This window comes from Accipiter gentilis, chromosome 4 (genome assembly GCF_929443795.1).
Source record: "Accipiter gentilis chromosome 4, bAccGen1.1, whole genome shotgun sequence".
NCBI lineage: Eukaryota > Metazoa > Chordata > Aves > Accipitriformes > Accipitridae > Astur > Astur gentilis.
Genome location: NC_064883.1, coordinates 24,313,145 through 24,331,056, shown reverse-complemented (window position 1 = coordinate 24,331,056; position 17,912 = coordinate 24,313,145). Strand labels below are relative to the sequence as shown.

Below are 17,912 nucleotides of genomic sequence, written 5' to 3'. Positions count from 1 at the left end.
CTGGTCTTTAAAAAGGAAAATATATTTCTTAAACCAGAAATAGTGTACAGTCTCCCTTTTTATAGCTAGCATCTATATGGTCTCTTGGATTAAGTAATACATATTAATTTAGAGGAAATGTATGAAGCTCCAGAAAATCAGAAGAGCTTGCACTGTTCTTTTATTAATCGGTTCTGGAAATGTCTTCCTCAGCTTGTGGTCACTTCAGAATGGGATGAGTACTTTCCAGGTGCAAATGTGGGATGCTGCCCAGTTACCAAAAATTACTAGTCTGCATTAATCTCCTCCTCTCCTATCTTTGAAAGCCATGCATGGACTGCAGGCAGGTCTACTTCTTACTGTTTTCATGGGTGGGGGAGTCAGGTGTGCTCAGTGGCTAATTCCATACGTATTTCTGGTCGTCTGGGAAGAACTTAGCACAAAATTATATCATGTTCTTCACTCTCCAAAGATGTGTGTGCATACAGACACAGCCCCCTGTAAGGAATGTCAGTACCCAGTGGCAAAGGAGGTCCTTGCAGGTAGATTTCTTGCAGCAAATACCATTTATCTGTCCTCTTTCGCGCCACTGGTAGAATGACAGAAGTTCTGCTATATATAGCACTTCTGTAGTGTAGGTGGTGACTCAGTAGGGACATGCTGTATTTTAAAGCAAATTATTCAGACTTATTCATCAGACTTTGCCTTTCTGTATGACTCTTTATGTAAGCTAACTTTAAAAGTTAGGTTTCATTAAAATCTTCCTGAGGTAAGAAGTATAGCCATTTCACAGAAAAATAATTCAGTCAGACTGAGTTAGTGTTTCACTCCTCTTTATGTAATGACAAGTCTTTCTGTGTAGCTGGGAATTATAACCCAAAACCCTGCTTTACAGTGCACTCTTCTGTACATTGAGCTACCATGCATGACTTGCAGGAGTCAAAGCGTAGCATGTTGTTTAGTTCAATAATAATTACCCTGGCAGTTTAATTATTTGGTTTAGAAAATGCACGTGGTTTCTGTCACATATACAATATGATTTTAAATAGTTTGGGTGGCCTGCTTTTGCAAAAATGTAGAAGAAAGTAAGTGCTGTTGTTGCTGGGTTATGTTTATAAGAATTCAAGTATATCCCACCTAAACCACTTCTCTCCCACAGTGTTCTCTTCACTGAGTCTCGGCCTTCTTCCTGAACGCTCAGCTACTCTAATGGTCTATGATGATGTAGTCCAGATAGTCTCAGGATTTCAAGGTATGCTGGTTTTTGGAAGTCAGAATTGAAATTTGAGTGATGCTAAACAAAAAGACTGACAGGCCAATACTTTCTGAACTCTGTCCCGTGGGTGAGACTGGTATTTCATGGGGAGTTCTTCTGAGTTTGCTCGGGAGTGCTCCTCTGTGGGATGGTTTTACCAGATTGATTAATAGCTAAATTCATCCCTAAATGCTGTGACTGGGGAATTTGTGTTTCTTGGTAATAAACAAGTTTGGACTTTAGTGTGCCATTTGAGAGCTAGAGATTAAATTTCTTTTGCTATCTGTTGGATATTTTTTCATCTAGCCTCATTTAACCATCCTTGCAGTAAACATTTTCTGATGTTCTTATTGTCTAAGAATTTCTCTGTTTTTATTTTGTTTCTTGCTTCCTACTGTGAATGCCTTAGAAATTTAGGGCATAGAAAAATCGAAAATTTCTCATCTCTGCATTGTTGTATACACTTATATAAACTTGCTTTTCTTAAGTACTTCCTGTGGAACCCTTATCAGACTGCCTGCAAATCCCCATACTGCAGGATGAAACCCACTGTACTAGAATAATGAAGTTCAAATCATGTTTTTGTAAGGCCAAACACAGAAGTTAAAGCAACTGTAGTATCAGTCAGATGAACACTGTGTTTTCTGAATTGCACAGTAAAGAATAAAATGTTCATCTGACCTAGGAATCTGACCTAATTTAGCCCAATTGATGTGATAGCTGAGGTAAGTCTGTTAACAAAAGAACAGAAGTTTTTAAAGATACCTTGATGAGCCAAAACAAGGGAACAACCTTCCTGTGAGCACTCACACTCATATTGTGCATAAACTCTCTTATTCACATGTATTATGATTATCATCATTTTAAACTCTACCAGGTAGTTAATAAACAGGGGAATACTACCTTCAATGATATTCCAAGATAGTTGTGTTTTATCTGAGGAAATGTAATACAATTATGCCTTCCTGACATCTTTTTTTATGGTTAGAAACCATCCATACACAATAGGCTTTTCATTAATGATAGCACTAGATACAACAGTAGCTGAAAAAGCACTAAATAAATTAGGTAGCTGATGGAACGCTCAGAACGAGCTGGAGAACAGCACAGCTGCCATACGTATATTCTGCAATTTGAGAGCTGACATTGTCTAATGGGGTAAATTAGATGGATGGTGAACTGTGTTAAATCACAAGGGATTCCATTAGGCAGAACATGAAATGTTGTTTACCAACAGTATTTGACGAGCATGGTGTATTAAATACTCTTACTCTTAGGTAAATGTGCTAATATTACACAATTAACTTAAAAAGAACAATCTTTTCATGTTTACAGCTTCCTTTCTTAAAAAAAAAAGGGGGCTATTAAAGGGCTAGTGGGACATTTAACAGCCAAGTGACACTCACAAATATTTTCCACATAACCTTGCTCCCTTCAGTGAATTGATCCAGGGTGTTCCCAATATATTTAAATTAGAATAATATAACTGGTTCTGCTAGTACAGCAAAGGAAGAGGTTAAAGGAGGAAAGTGGTACCTGCAATATTCTAAGCGTTGGGATTTGAACTCTCAGTCTTGCCCAGTAAAAATTATATTATGGGACCAGCCCACACTCCTTTTCTTGGGAATTCTCTTGTGATGAAACCTAAATGAAAGACAGCCTAGACATTGTACCAACATTTGAATGGAGCCTCTCTAGTCTTGATCCAAAATCCCTGTGACCTAGTTTTTCTCTGTTAATTCCCCAATTTATTTCCCAGTAACTTCATGCTGCTTCAAAAGAGCTGATCAGAAGTTAACCTTAGTGCAAAAACGAGAGCAAAGCAGAACTCATTATACCAGGAACAGACTGGGAACACTGGTGTTTGAAGCACCACTCAAAGGGAAAGAAAGGCCTGTCTAGTACAGTAAGGTACTAGTTGCTTTTGAATAATTAATCAAGCAAGCAACTTCCTACACAGTTGAGAAGTTTGTCTGAGTTGATGCAGCCAGCTTCATTTTCATGATGGCATTACAGTCCGCTGCTGTGCTCTGTCAGTAATTGCGAGGGATGGAGCTTGCCAGCCACTGGGTCATTTAAGTTATTTTATACCAGCACAGTGATGAGCTGAACCTCAGCATTCAGTGACTGAGAGATACATGGGTACCCTCTATCTGCCTCTGACATACAAGCAATCAGAGCATGAATTGATATTTGAGTGTTACTTCACATAGATTGAAGCTCAAATGCCGGTGTAGTGCCACGTGTCATGCATCCAGCATGACAAGAGGTGCCTTACAGGGACTCCTTGAGATGGTTGCGTCTTCAGGTGTGCCCTGGCAAACTGGACCTGACAGCATTTGTATCGTGGGCGGTGTGTTGACAAGAGGATGTTTAAAGAAGAGAAGATCAGTGCTCAGCACTCCTTTACCTCATGGCACTTACCAAATGGAGAGAGCTTACATGCTAATTTTATACTTGAATGTATTTGGGTTTTGTAAGTCAAAATTAGATATCTTCAGTAATAGAAGCAGCAATTATAATAATCCACTCCCAGTGATAAGTGTTGACTTGTTGAAAAATAAGAGTCTGGTCAGCACAAGTCTTTCTGTCCATTTTACCACTTCCAATTCCCTCAATAAATCAATTCCCAAACATATGCCCCCAAATCTTCTATGACCTCTGCTAAAGGAGTACATTGGACTGTCTTCCAGCAAGGTGGTGAGACAAGGAGAAAGCCTTGGTAGCTGCTTCCCTCGCAAGCCTTTTGCTGGTAGCTCCCAGTCTTCTTCCTCTTTGAAGTCTCTTGCCGGTTTTGGGGAGACCCAACTGAGGAGCCGAGGGAAGAATCAGGGCGAGTGGCAGATTTCAGGTGAATATCAGTATCAAGGAGCTCATTTGTTAATCTAGGGTGTGCATTAACTACTCTGCACTGATTTATTGTATGTATATGCACTGTCTACAGAGGAAGCTGTTTCTTCCACCTTAAAACTTGCATCCAAGTTGATTGCTGCACAGGTTTCCTGCCAGGTTTGGGGCTCAGCCGTAGGAACGCTTTGTGTTGCTTGTTGGATTCAAGAAACTGAGGCTGGCTTTCTGAGTCTTCCTTATGTAGTTAAAATTTGGCAACTCGGGGCTCTCCCAATGCTACAAAACAACGGGGTTTTTTTTGTTTTTTTTTTTAGAAAAACCCAGAGTCTCTGCATAAACTACTGTGTTACAGACTCAACAACAGTTACTTTGTTGTTAATTCTTAATTAGTTCATATCTTCAGAAATATAATACCAGTTCTCAGCAACTTGAATAATTCATCTTAACCAGAGATTTAGACAGCAGAAAATCCTACAATTTTACATCGAGCTGCTAGTGATAATCCTAATGGTGGTTTCTTTGTTGTGGGTTTTTTTCTGTTTTGTTACTGTGGATGCTTATCTCTATGGGCCATAGCAGCCTGCTCAGCAGTGCAGTCAGAGGTTCCCGAGTGCTTGAGCAGATTTGTCCCCGTGGTACAGCAAACTACTATAGTATTGCAGAGCACTCAGGAGATAAGTCTTCCCCGATTTCATTGCAGTCAATGTATTTAGTCTTTTGTGTTGTTTTCCATTTAAGCCTAAAAATTGGGTAAGGGAGATTTCTTCCTGTTTCACATGGCTGTTGTTTAATGACTATCTTAAACACTTAAGGATACTACCAGTCTCCAGAGCCTGCTGTAAATACTTAAATGTTTCAGAAATTAAAGAAGTGGTTTTATAGATTTTTCTTGCAGAATTAGCAAATAAATGACAGCTAAACAACGATCAGCTCTTTGGAGATACTTGCCCATCTACATTGCAATTTTTGTTGTCCCATACAAAGTTTGTTCAGTGGAATTTTATGTTTTCTCATAGCTAGAACTCCTGCTAGAAAATAATGCAAGAAAAGATTCCAGTCTCCTGGTTTATGACATTGGCAGTTATAAAGCTTAGGAGTTGTGAGTCAAGCTCTTTAATCTTTCTTGCAGTGAAGTTACATGTAACCTAAAAAGGCTGCCAGAGACTAATAGGAGAAAAGAAGCAAAATTGTTTTGAGTTGACATCCTTGAACTGCATAGTCAAATGTGAATTAAGAAAAAAACTGTTTGCCTCTTGATTTTGTGCTGTGTGGGGAGTGTTCTGTGAGTATTCAAAATGAGCTCTAGAGAATACAATAGCTTTTGATTTAAAAATTAATTTGCATGTTGCACACACAAACTTGCAGATGGAGTCTTGCTGTGTGTTGCTAAACAGTATGAATGGGGAGCATCCATTGAAAAAGACTATTGACTGTAAAAACTGGGATTTAAATGAGACATGAAATGCCATAGTACATGAAACAGTCTTAAATCATGTTGCAGCAAAGACCCTTTAATTAACACCTAGTGATCTTGAAAAAAAAACATTAAAACTGTACAAGACAGAGGAAAAGAGAGAAATCTTATGTGCCAAGTAATCTGGTTCTGTTTAGATGTCTTCTTTGCGTGGGAAAACATGGAGAGTCTTTTCACCTAAACTTTGTCAAGTGAATCTTTTTATCCAGTGATTTAAATAAAACGTGACTATTATCTCAGTACTAGAGAGAGTTAACGTGGCCAAAGCTTTGTAAAACTTAAATACAGTAATTACACAAGTTAATTGGGAGTACAGGTAGAATGGTCTCCTAGAAAATAGCTTTACAGAGTATGAATTACATTTATCTTGCTATTTCAGGAGAAACAAGATTTAAACAAATACGGTGAACTGAATGATTTTTTAAGCTTTCACATGCCCTACCTCCGAACTCAGTTTTAGTTTCACTTACATTCATTAAAAGAAGCATGTAATGAAATCAGAGGTGATCTAGGGGAATAACATAGTCAGAAAAGCTTCTGATATTAGGTGTCTTCACAATTTTTTCTCTGTCATACTTGTGGAAAAGTAATGGCAACTGCAAAATAAATGTAAAAATACTGTTTTTCCTCCTCTTTCATAATAGCCTTCTGATGTCTCTGTCCTTCTCAAGCCATTGTAATTTGTAACAAAAAAAAGCTGTAAATGTGCTTCCATAAACATGAACACCTAAATATTCTGCCTGCCTTGGATATAAAGTCACTTTTCATTTTTTTAGGTGCACGGACTCAGCCACAAGTTCACTTTCAAAGAAGATCTGTGAAATTACCAGAGAACACTAGCTACAGTGATTTGACAGCATATCTGACTGCAGCCAGTTCACCCTGGGAAGTGGACAGTTTTCCTTATTTGCAGGGATTAGATGGAAATGGAACAGGTAACCCACTACTTCGGTTTTGCTCTGATTTCATATTGGTCCAGGGATCAACTTTTAACCATACCATTTTTTCCATTCCCCATTCCAGCAAACATTCTTTAAAATTTGGGTAATGTGATAGGTTCACCTGCCCTACCAAAATGCTGTTCCGATAAGCAAGAGAGCAAGGTCTGCTATCCCTGAAACGGGGCCACTGAATAGCAACAATGAAGACTCCTTGGCCTTGGGAGATCAGAAAAGTTTGTTATGCTTGTAGTTTAGAGCTAAGTCTCCACATGTGTCACACATACACATACAAGAATGGAGATTAACATGAAGGGACAGAAGATAATTTAACTTGAGAATGCCATAGAATTCTTGTTCAATTTTTTTCTAAAAATAAATAAAATGCCTGTATATCAAGGATTTAATACTCTGTTGTTTCAGCTAAGAGTTGTTTCAGCGGCTTTGTTAGTACTTTTGAATCTAACTTCTGCCAAAAATGTGCAAATTCATCTAGCACCAAAGATAAAACAGTGAAAATTCATAGTGGAAACACAACCGCTGTTAAATTCAAAGCTGTAATGCATTTTTATGACTGCAACTGCCCGTTACTCTTCTTCCACTTCTCATTTAGTCTTGATTGAAATAACTGGTGTTGTGCAGGCTAGAGAAAAATAGAAGAATTGGGCACAGAAGTCTTCAAATTCTTAAAACACTGGTGTGAAAAGGAGAATAATATTTTCTCTGTGTCTTATTGGGTTAGAAAGCAAGCAGTGGACTTGTGGAGCAGCAAGAGAGATTCAGACTAGTGATTAGGAAAACCTTGCTATGGTGAGGATAGTTTAAGCTGTAGAATCAATTGCTTGAGAGTGTTGGACAGAGTTAGACAATCACCTGTGAGGATGGCATAGGCATAGCTGAGCCTGCTTTGAAGCAGGCTAAATAACCCCTTGAGATCCCTCCATGCTGTTTCTCAGGATGCATTTACTTGTGATGTGTTGATCTCGGTGACTTTGAATGCTAGGTTATGTGCATAAATAATATGTACTGATGTTGCTAGCTTTTCCCTGAAAAAAAAGGCAAAATAAACTTCCTCTTCCCTTTGTACAAATCTGAATATCTCCTTTTCTATTACAATTAGAAATGTGTCTGCTACCTTACTCCAACCCTTCTGTCTGCTCCAGTGAGTACATGTCATCCTATCTCATTCTATCTCTGTCATTTCCCTGTTCTCATCTTCAACCTTTGGTTTTCTCTGGCTCTTCATACTCAGACGTGATCAAATATCTCTTTATCTTTTTGAAAATGAAGGAATGCACTTGATCTCACTCGTCTGTCTACTTCTTCATCTCCTTTCTTTTTATCTCTAAACCCACTGAACAAACTGTTGACAACGTGTGTGGGATTCCTCTCTTCCAGATTTTTCCTTAGTACTCTGCAACCCAACTTCCCACACTTGCATTTATTTAGTGAAAACAGGTCTTGCCAAGATTTCAGATGATCACCTCTCGTGGGAACTACACAACCAGGACATCATCTTTCTCCTGTTTTGCCTCCTAGCCTCCTACAAAAGAGATGAATGCACCCTTGGTTTTTTAGTGTTCTGTATGCTTGCATGACGGGAACTTTTCTACTTGAGCATGGGGTCCCTGGATTTGACTTTTATTAGCCTTCAGGTAAAAGTGTATCACAAAAGACCAAAATGACCGGCAAAGAAATGAGGTTTAAGAGACTGAGAAGAGCCTTGTTTTCTGAATACTGTAGTATTCAATATGGTATAATTCAGACTACAAATACAATATATTTGTATATGCACTATAATATAGGTGAAACGTCCTCTATTTTTAGTACAAGTTTCTCTTGCTGTGGAAACATGAAACTTTAAAATCCTAAACTTGGATTGACTTCCTTTTCTTCATCTCCAAGCGACTTGGTGAAAATTTCACCTGAAAAACTTTTGAAGGAATAAAAAATGAGATCACTACCTGCTGGGGATTTTTAAATATTTCTCTTCTCAAGAGAAAAAGAAAAATTTGTACGAATTTTAGAATTCTATAAAAACTTAGCATTAATTTGCATGGGAAATTTTGGAGTCTTCCTGAACACTGCCCCTTCTCCCCTCTCTCCCCCATCTCCTCCCCCCCAGCTACTCCTCTGTTTTTTCACAGTTTATTTACATGTCTGTAGAGTTTTGGAGAGGTCCTCCCTTTTGTTTCAGTCAGCTCAGTTCTCTGGCTAGTATTTATCCAGAATAACTTTACAGTTGTTTTAACTAAAACCTACTCTCTATGAGTTCAACAGTTTTCACAAAATCCCAGCTGGGTGTTGAAGTAGTAATATGGAGCAGTGAAAATATCATTGCATGAATCAGCATGTTCGAAACAATAAAATTCAAAGAATTTAGCTGCAACTAGTGACAAGCCTGTATAGTATTAGCTTTTTGTTTGTATTAATCACCAATTGGAGAGCAGTAGTATGGCTTTACAAAATCTTGTCCTTTTAACCAAACTAAACAAAACTTTCCATCGTCTGCAGTAATGGACCAAGCTGGCTAATAACCATTACTCATGCTGGTTTTGTAGGCTGTTTCTTTATGAAGAGTGAAGTCTAAGTCACAGTGGATTTTCCTCTGATTATTTTTAGAGCTCTTCACAGGTCACCAGATGTCAAAAATGACATGAAATAAATGAAAGCTGGCATTTCTTGAAGTCCATTCCCATTTAATCTGTGCGTGTGCTTATCAGCTTTGTAGCATGTGAGAATTTCATAGGCATTGATTTTAATTTACCTTCACAACAGAAAAGAGAAAAAATTATCTTTTTAATGAGCATTTACATACTGTGCAAGGTGGCAAACGAAAGATTATTTCTTCTTGCCAGAGGTCAGTGGATTTCAGAAATTTCTTCATCTTCTGACATAACTTGTTCAGCCCAGTACTGAGCAAAGTGTCAGTGCATCTTAAGTAAAAAAGATGCCAACAGTGTTTCACCATCAGAATGCTTTTTCTGGGGCTGAAAACTCATTTTTACAGATATTAGGCAGATATGCTTTATCAAGACAGTACTGAAAGAAAAATTGAAAACTTTCAATATCTAAAAATAGGTAAAATATAAACCATAATTTAATCTTAGACATTAATCTAAATGTTTCTAGAATCTGAAGTTACACCTTTTGTCATTAGGAATTTGTATATGCCAGAACGTGGTCGGGTTATGATACTTAGCAAGAGGAATTTATTTCTCTGATACCAGCCTGAGAAACTTAGTGGCCCAAGTCCAGTGACCTGGGGACAAGCATCAATCTGACAGAAGTTATAGGTGCATGGCAGAGGCACTGGACTGAACGATCAGGAATAAAGGAACAACTTTCTCCCCACAGATTCCCTCCTCTATATCTCTAGTTTATATTCTAAGGCTGTAAGGGGATGATATTGTGCACGTTGGAGTCTATAATATACAAGCACTTGGGTAGGCTGGCAACCTTCCCCTACACCCTAGCTGAATTTCCAAACCTTATTTTTCTGGTTTTTTTCTCTCAGTTAGCTCTGTGGCTGTCTTACATTGCCATCTTCAGAGTTCCTGTTTTCTCAGCACTTCACTCCCCCTGGAAGATGTCCTTCTGCCCCTGCGTTCGCAGTAGATCAAAGCAGTGTGTATGCCCCTTGTGTCAGCTGTGCAACAGTGACACTTGCCTTGAAATCTAGGGAAAATGTGCGTCAGAGTAGGTGCTATAGTAAATAAGCAACATGCAAAGTTACTTCTGGTTATTTTCCATGTCTTCAGTTTGGCACCTCTTGCAAAATCCAAGGAATTTAAAATTCTGAGAAGTTTTGTGTCTTTTTTCCTTCCCTTTGCCACTTCCTGCCACCCACCCCCCGCCCCCCTTTCCTGGTGATGTCTCAACTTTGGTGAGCTATTACTCAGGGACATTGAATTTGGTAAAGGCCATTCCTTGAGACTTACTCACTGTTAAGAGAAGTGATGAAGTTCTTAATGCTTTCCCACCGTTCCCTCGAAGGTACTCCTCCTAAGGAACACTGTCGCTGAGATACCGCACGTTCCTGCAGGCAGACCCCTTGTGCCTTGGTGTCGCAGGTGGCATACCGCTGTCGGGTGCGAATGTGCTCTTACAGGCAGCTTATGCGGATGTAAGGCACCAGGATTACAGGAGAGGCGGTACCCCGCTCCCTGCCAGCCAGGCAGCCCTGTTCCTTCTCTCAGGGTAGCCCTGCGGCGGGATGAGCGGCTGCACGAGCGCAGGAGGCGGCAGGGCTGCAGCTCTTAACAGCAGTGTGGACCTGGCTGGCTCAAGCCCCTTGCAAAACTGGAAGCTCCATCTCTTCCAATTTAAGCTACTGCTGCTGTCGCTTTGAGCTCCAGATCACCTTGGTTTTAAACCTCAAGCATTTTTTTCCCCTGAATACATATTTATCTATATCTATCTGTGGTATTTTTCCCTGTCATTGATTCATTTGGTTAAACGGTTGAAGGGTCATAGCGCATTTTTAAATCGTGTTGTCATGAAGTAACGTCCATTGGCATGCAGTTTAAACATAAAGAATAATTATTATCTTAGATAAGAAGATAACACTGTGTACCCTAATAATCCGCTTAGCTTGGTTTATTTCAGTGAAAGGCCAAAGGAAATACATCCTGGCATTCTTAAACATATGACCGATCATCCTTGTGGTGTCACTGCATGTTTGGGTGTTCATTAGTTACAATATGGGCATGTGAGGCTATAATAAAGGCTTGTGAGATACTTTTTTTTGCTGTGATTATGGCTGTGATACTGATACATACTTATTTAAGATGAATTAAGACGAAAAAATATATGCGGGAGATTTTTGCATTGTAGTTTTCTTGTCTTCAGAATTTTCCAAAATTAAGAGAAATATACAGAAGCCTGTACGTCATTCTTGTGAATTTTGTAAGGCAGGTCGGGTAGCTACTACCATCCCTTGAGAAGTATGTTGGTGCGGTACTGCGGTGTTGAACCACACGGGTGTATCTTAAATTCTGGGAAATGCTGTAGTCACAATGTTCGTTCGTTCTCTCGGTAGGAAACAGCACTAGGTATGACCTCACCCCTGTCACTGCAGTCAGTGTTCATCTCCTCAACAGCGATGGGACACCAGTCCCCGTGAATGGCCCCATCTATGTAACAGTGCCTCTGCCAACAAACAGCAACTTGAAGCACAATGCACACGTTCCAGCATGGAGGTTTGACCAAAAATTTGGTAGGTAACATCTCATTGTGATTCCCTAGATGGCTTCATTTGTCTGAAACTAATGTCTCACTCCATTTATTATGTTAATACAGTAAGGTCTTCACTTGAGTGTACAGAAATCTGTTTTCTGTCTAAAAGGAGAGAAGACTGAGTTTTATTCATCAAGTAATATATAGTATATATGCAAATATACTTCAGTAGCATTGTGTGCCACTTCTAGACAAAATTTTTTTTAAAGTACTATTTTGCAATTATTAAACATTTAATGTAAAAACTATCTTGAAAGAACTTGATTTCACCCACAGAGAGAGAAGCAGAGAGACGTATTCAGTACGGCATTGAATTGGAAGTCTGGAGAAATGGAAACTAGCCTTATCTTTGCCAGCAGCCAGCTATCTGACCTTTGCTCTGTCTCTTGTCTCTAGCTCAGTTTCCTGTCTGTCAGATAGGAAACATAATACTGACTTCTTTTGTAAATCACTTTGAGATTGACTAACACTATCAAGAAGGAAAGTACATGGAAATGATTTTTTAAAAAAAAGCAAAACTCATGAAATATTTTGAAAGGACAGAATGACTAATCAATATAAGCTGTAAAATGCACTCAGTTTTTAACATTGCGGGATAACGTTTGCTATTGTGAACAGGACTTTTTCCAGAATCCTGTGCTTTAGGCTCTCTATTTTTGTTTTGGTTTGTTTTGTCATTGCTAGCTGGTATACCATGCTGGCCTTCAAAGTGTAAGGATTAAGGGGTGCATAAGTCTTGTCCTGGTGTTTCCCCTTCAGTTATTGCACTGTGCCTTCTGAATTATGTACCAGAAGGTTGTTAAGAAAAAGAAGTGAATAAAGAAGAATGGAAGGTGAGAAAGGTAGATGCTGTGAGGAAGAGAGGAAGAAAAAGGAGCCAGCAATTTGAATCTGTATAGACAATCAGTAGGGTTTTGTCTATGCAAGGCAAGTGTTTTGAGCCAGTTTATGATCACATCCAGAAGTAGAGCAATAAGCACGAAACCAGCGTGTTGGAGGAAGGGGGGCGGGGGCTGGTGGTGAAAGGGGAAATAACATTTTTGCTTCCTTCCTGCCTCTGTTTGCTGAAGAAGGTGATGTATTTTCAAATAGCATGCTTACAAATCTTTTGTCAGAAGCTGACTGTATTAGAGAGTAAAGCAGTAGGATTTAATGAAGAATAAATTTGAATATGATATACATTTGAATAGTAGAAAAAGAGTGCAGTGAAGGGATTCGGGGTTTCCCTTAACTGTGGAAATCGCACTTTTCTTGTGGTGCCCTAGCGGTAAGTGTCACTACATTCTTCCTGAAACTGATTTTGATCTGTGATTCTAGAAACTATTTTGTTTTCCTTTGTTCAGAAAAAGATGGGGAAGACTGACTCACGTTTACTTTCTCCACAAGAAGCAGTGCATCCCGAGTCCTTCCCGTCAGCTGTGTTATAGCTGCAGCCTGCCTCATTGCTAGTTACTCACTGCTAGTAAAATGGTTCTGATTTTGATTATGGAGCTTTCTCATTTATGGCCAAATTTCCATTGCCCCTGTGGTGGGGACACAAAAGCTCTCTCTTAGTATGGAATATGGGTTTTACTTTTGTATATGAAAAGCTAGTTACCCTATTGTGTGCAGTATATATTAGTACAGATCAATACAGGTTGGTTAATTAGTGTTGCAGGCTTGAGGCTCCCAATCTTGAGACAAGTCCAACCTTGTTTGCTTCATGGCAAACTGCTGGAGCACTTTTTTTATTGGGATGGGAAGGCATGAACACCACTAAACAAAATGCGTCTTTGTCAGGCCACTTAGCTTCACAAAGCGGTGGAGAGGAAGGTATTCAAGGCGTTATGCTTAGGCTCCAGCTAACACTTCAGCTGAAGTAAGCATCTTCCCGTGCAAGCAAAGATGTTGAACAAAGATGCATTTAAGCCCTGACTGCAGCATGCCAGTTCTAGCAGAATTTTGGCCTCATCCCAACCAATTTAAATTGGAGCAGCCTAATTTAATAAGTAGAGCAGCCACTCTATCTTGTGCGGGCTACATTAGCACCCTAAGGGCTGTCAAACTAGCAATATGCAGCGTGAACATGGTGGTACCCTGTCATTCCCCATCCCTATTGTGCTTGGACTGTGAAGGGAAGGAGGATGGATGATGACTGGGATGGCTCCATGCTGGAGAAATCCTTAACTGGCAAATAAGTTGTTGTAATTCATTTGCACTGCGAGTTCTGTGCCTTGTCAGGATAGGACCTCTACCCTCATTATTCTGATTTTGTCTTTCGTTTCAGGACCTGCTTTCTTCAGTGCTAGTTATGTTGCCGTCTCTCCTTAATAGATTCTCAGTGGCTTAAGTTTTCACACTTTTATCTGAAAATTGAGCAAATACCAGAGATGGAAAGCTATGACTGTATTACCAGGCAATAATGTAGTGCTTCTCTTCAGCATATTAGCAGTACAGTGGGTGCTTGTTTGTGCAAGCCATTGTTTTTGTTTAGAATCCATGTGGTTGTCATCATTACTCCATGAAGTATAATTTCTGCTCTAAAAAGCAGAAATACTTTTCACTTTTAGAGGAGGGAGTGGAGAAAGGAAATACTACAAATATGTTTTAATCCTTAGAATCTCATACATTTTGCTGAGATCATGACATACTAATATAATCCCAGTGGCTTCTGATTGGAAGTGCAGAGATTTTCATGGTTTCTACAGAAATTAGGCATATTTGCTTATTACGGCAGCCAAAAATAATTAATTGCTTTTTAGGTGTTTACCATAAACAATCTGTATTTTCAAGACCACAGTTTCTGTCCTTGAGAGAGAACTGGGGAGAGAAGGGGGAGAAGCAGCATAGTCTACTTAAGGCTGAGGGTGGCTCCATTGACGCTGATGAAAGACACAGCCAGAAAAAGCAGGCTGACATCAAAATAAGACAATCTGCTACATCTATTTTATACTGTTCCAAATGAGATTTTTCATTACAAAACAAACTTACTGCCTTGCATGCACAGCAAACAAATTAAAGCAGTAATACCTTTTTGCATAATTAATAAAATGAAGAACAACTATCTATGCCCTGGAGAAGTTTTAGGGTAAACAAATATGTCCAACCTTGTTCTTGTGTTGGAGATGCACTCCAGCAGCTTTCCCTGCTGCATTTCTCTAGTGTTGGTAATAATAAGCACAGATGCATTGATGTTATGGAGACATATACATTAAAACACAACTTACTCATTCTCTGCTGTTGACATACCTGTATCTCTTGCGTTTCACACTACTGTGGGAGAGTGGTTTTATTTCATAGTATACCTTAAAGGTTTGAACATAAAGAGATATGGATTCTCATTTTTATAATCAGGATTGCTTAGTAGGGTTTTATGGGTTCTTGGCTTCTTTTTTTCTCCCAAGCACTGTCATGTTTTTTCTCAAAATCTGAAGGGGCTGAAAAACTTTTTTTCTTTATCCGTAAACAGATGGTTGGGATCATGGCTTCCTCCCTGTATATTTGCCTTGATGTCAGTAGGATTTACAGCAATATAATTAATCTCTCTATTCTTGGACACCAAATTTCTGTCCAAGACTTCTTTCTAGCCTTGTCCTCTTCTGTCAGAAATGAATACTACAGATCCCAGTAGAAATGAAATTTTGTACCTCCTGTATCATTTCCAGCTCCCACCAGCTGGACTGAACAACCAGCACTTGCTCAGCTGTATTCTCCTCAGCCCCCATTTAAATGGTTTATGCTTTATATAAAGATGTCTGTTTTTCATTGGCTTCAGTGAGCAAAACTGTAAGACCAGCATTCTCCATTTTAAGTCCTCAGTTTCATCCCATGTAGTATAGAGGCATTATGTTGCACCTAGACCTCTAGATCCACATCTAGAGCTGTATGAAGGACTTTAAAGTACTACCAGATATTCCACAGTGTGTAACATGGAAATGGGATTTATTCTTTGCTGACAGTATCAAAGCATTTGCTAGTTCATTAATCACACCAAATACCAGAAAAATATTTTCAACACTGTTTTCAACCCTGTGTGGCAAAGGACTCTGGAGTGAAGGGGTTAAACCTCCACCCTTTTGCTCGTCCTCCTTAAAATGTGTTATTTCTTGTGCACCGTGTGTAAATGAAGTTCAGAGTACTGTTTCTCTGTTCTTCCTCCTCCCCAAACACTTAGTGTACATCTTTGACATGACCTTGTTGCCTTTAAATTACTAGCTTCTTCACAGAGGAGGATGTTTCCCCTGTGCCTGATATCTCAACCATGTATTAATGTAAAGTGATGGCAGAATATGGAGAAGAGTGTCTTGGGGAACTCTTTTTATAGCTTTATAAAGCACAATACTTTATGTACTCTGCTGTGCTTGGTCAGTGCTTTCTGTCTGCATTTAATGCCATAATAGATTTCTAAATACACTTGAAAGTCTGGTATTTACTTTTTCTGGGTGACGTCCTGCCTTCAGTGGTAAAATTGCCATTGATTTTTGTACAGTCAAAATCTCCTGATGTTCCTTCCTCCGCAAAATGAAGATAATGTTTTCTGTGCTCAAAAGAAGTAGTGAGGATATACTTAGGTATAAACATATCAGTGCCTACTTAAACTTGACTACAGTATGGTTTTGCTCTATTTCATGGAGGTGAAATGATGCTTGGTTTTTGTTCATAGTGTTTATAGGGAGAGAGTGACAGCTGCTGTCAGGCAGATGTAAGCTGGTTACTGTACATCTCTACCCATGAGTTCACTGCACATTATTTGTAAATAAGATGATTTGTAAAAGTCGCTGATTTAAGCTTCCCATGTGGTAGCAACAATAATCCACTCAGAGAAAAGATTGACTTATATTTTCATAGTTTAAAAATAAAACATATTTCTCTCTGTTGTGAGTTTGGTTAACTTCTGATTGCCACCACATTCATAGGTTCCATGACAGACAGAAAATAATCATTTAACAAAAACTTTTGCAGGCTGTTGCTTGATCTGACACTGGATACGAGTACATGCCTCTGAACTTGGATAGATGGTCTGCATTTGGACTACATGCAGCTGTGCACATGGCCTGGGGCTTCAGGCACTTCTGCATGGGTTTTATTGGGTTTTCTACACGTGAGAAATGGACACGTTCGGGAAAATGTGTTCCCTGCCCCCAAAAGTTTGAATTTAATATAATCAGATCCAGAACATTTGGTTCTAGATCAGATTCACTGGTAATACGAAGATTGATTTGCAAATTGCAAAGAGAAAACCAAGCCTCCACAAAGTTCATAGTTACGCTATTTCTGTAGTTTACAAGTTCCTTGACAATTTGATTTTTACGTCCTTTTTTATCTCAGCTGTGAAGGTTAAATTATTCTTGAAGACTAAATACACTGAGGAATACAGATTTTTAACTAACTGCTCTCAAAGAATTTCACATTTTATGTGTTGCCATAGAAATGGCAGCTACCAAACCCAGCTTTTTACCATGTACGATATCTACATAATAGGTGCAGATATAATTGCAGAGTAGTAGACAAACCTCAGCATTGAAAGGAAAAGAAGCTCTTCCTCCGATGCTTCACGGTGTAGCTTACTGAGGTATGTTCTCACTATCATGATTCCTCTGGAGAGGTGTAGTGGATCACAGGAGGCAGTTGTGCTTGTTTCTCAATATGTATGTAGGTTTTAAATGGATGTTGTGGCTTACACAGATGAAAGTGATGTGAATGGATCGTTTGATCCTCTCCCTACCTCATATACCATCTGATTTGCATTTGTGCAAAGCAGATGTGGTATGGCATGATGGTGGAGCTTAAGAGGACATTGAAGGAATCAGGGTGGTGCCAAAGTGTAGTGATCTATGTAAATAATCTACTATTATGTAACTAAGGGAATAAACCTGGAAACAAATAGTATGTCTTCTGGGAACAGGTTTTAATTACAGACTATATGTTGTATCATGTAGATGGCCCTGTAGCTCCACCTACAGAAGGCATGCAGTAGGAGGTGAGAAGAGATGGACATCAAAATTTCAGAAGTAGAAAAAAGACTATTGTGCTTGTGCAGCTCCTTGAGTTGGAGAGGACTTGGAGATTGGTGGAAATACAGGCAGGAGTGCATAGAGCAGGAGTGTGAACTGTCTGCGTGGGGCTGGAAGAGGCTGAGGAGGACCTGGGACAGCCTTCCTTTGCAGCACTGGGATGGTAGATCCAATCCCAATGTGTA

The 17,912-nt window shown here is 39.2% G+C and overlaps 1 protein-coding gene across 4 annotated transcripts in view; it reads left to right on the top strand.

The window, feature by feature from the left end:
* FAM171A1 (family with sequence similarity 171 member A1) overlaps positions 1 to 17,912 on the top strand; it is a 91,410-nt gene that overhangs the window by 57,913 nt on the left and 15,585 nt on the right. For 3 of the 4 annotated variants that reach the window (XM_049798489.1, XM_049798490.1, XM_049798487.1), the window contains 3 exons: positions 1,139 to 1,231; positions 6,335 to 6,493; positions 11,538 to 11,714. In XM_049798489.1, coding sequence (XP_049654446.1) covers positions 1,139 to 1,231; positions 6,335 to 6,493; positions 11,538 to 11,714 — 429 coding nt within the window. The remainder of the gene's footprint in view (positions 1 to 1,138; positions 1,232 to 6,334; positions 6,494 to 11,537; positions 11,715 to 17,912) is intronic. The other variant, XM_049798488.1, reaches the window with a different exon arrangement.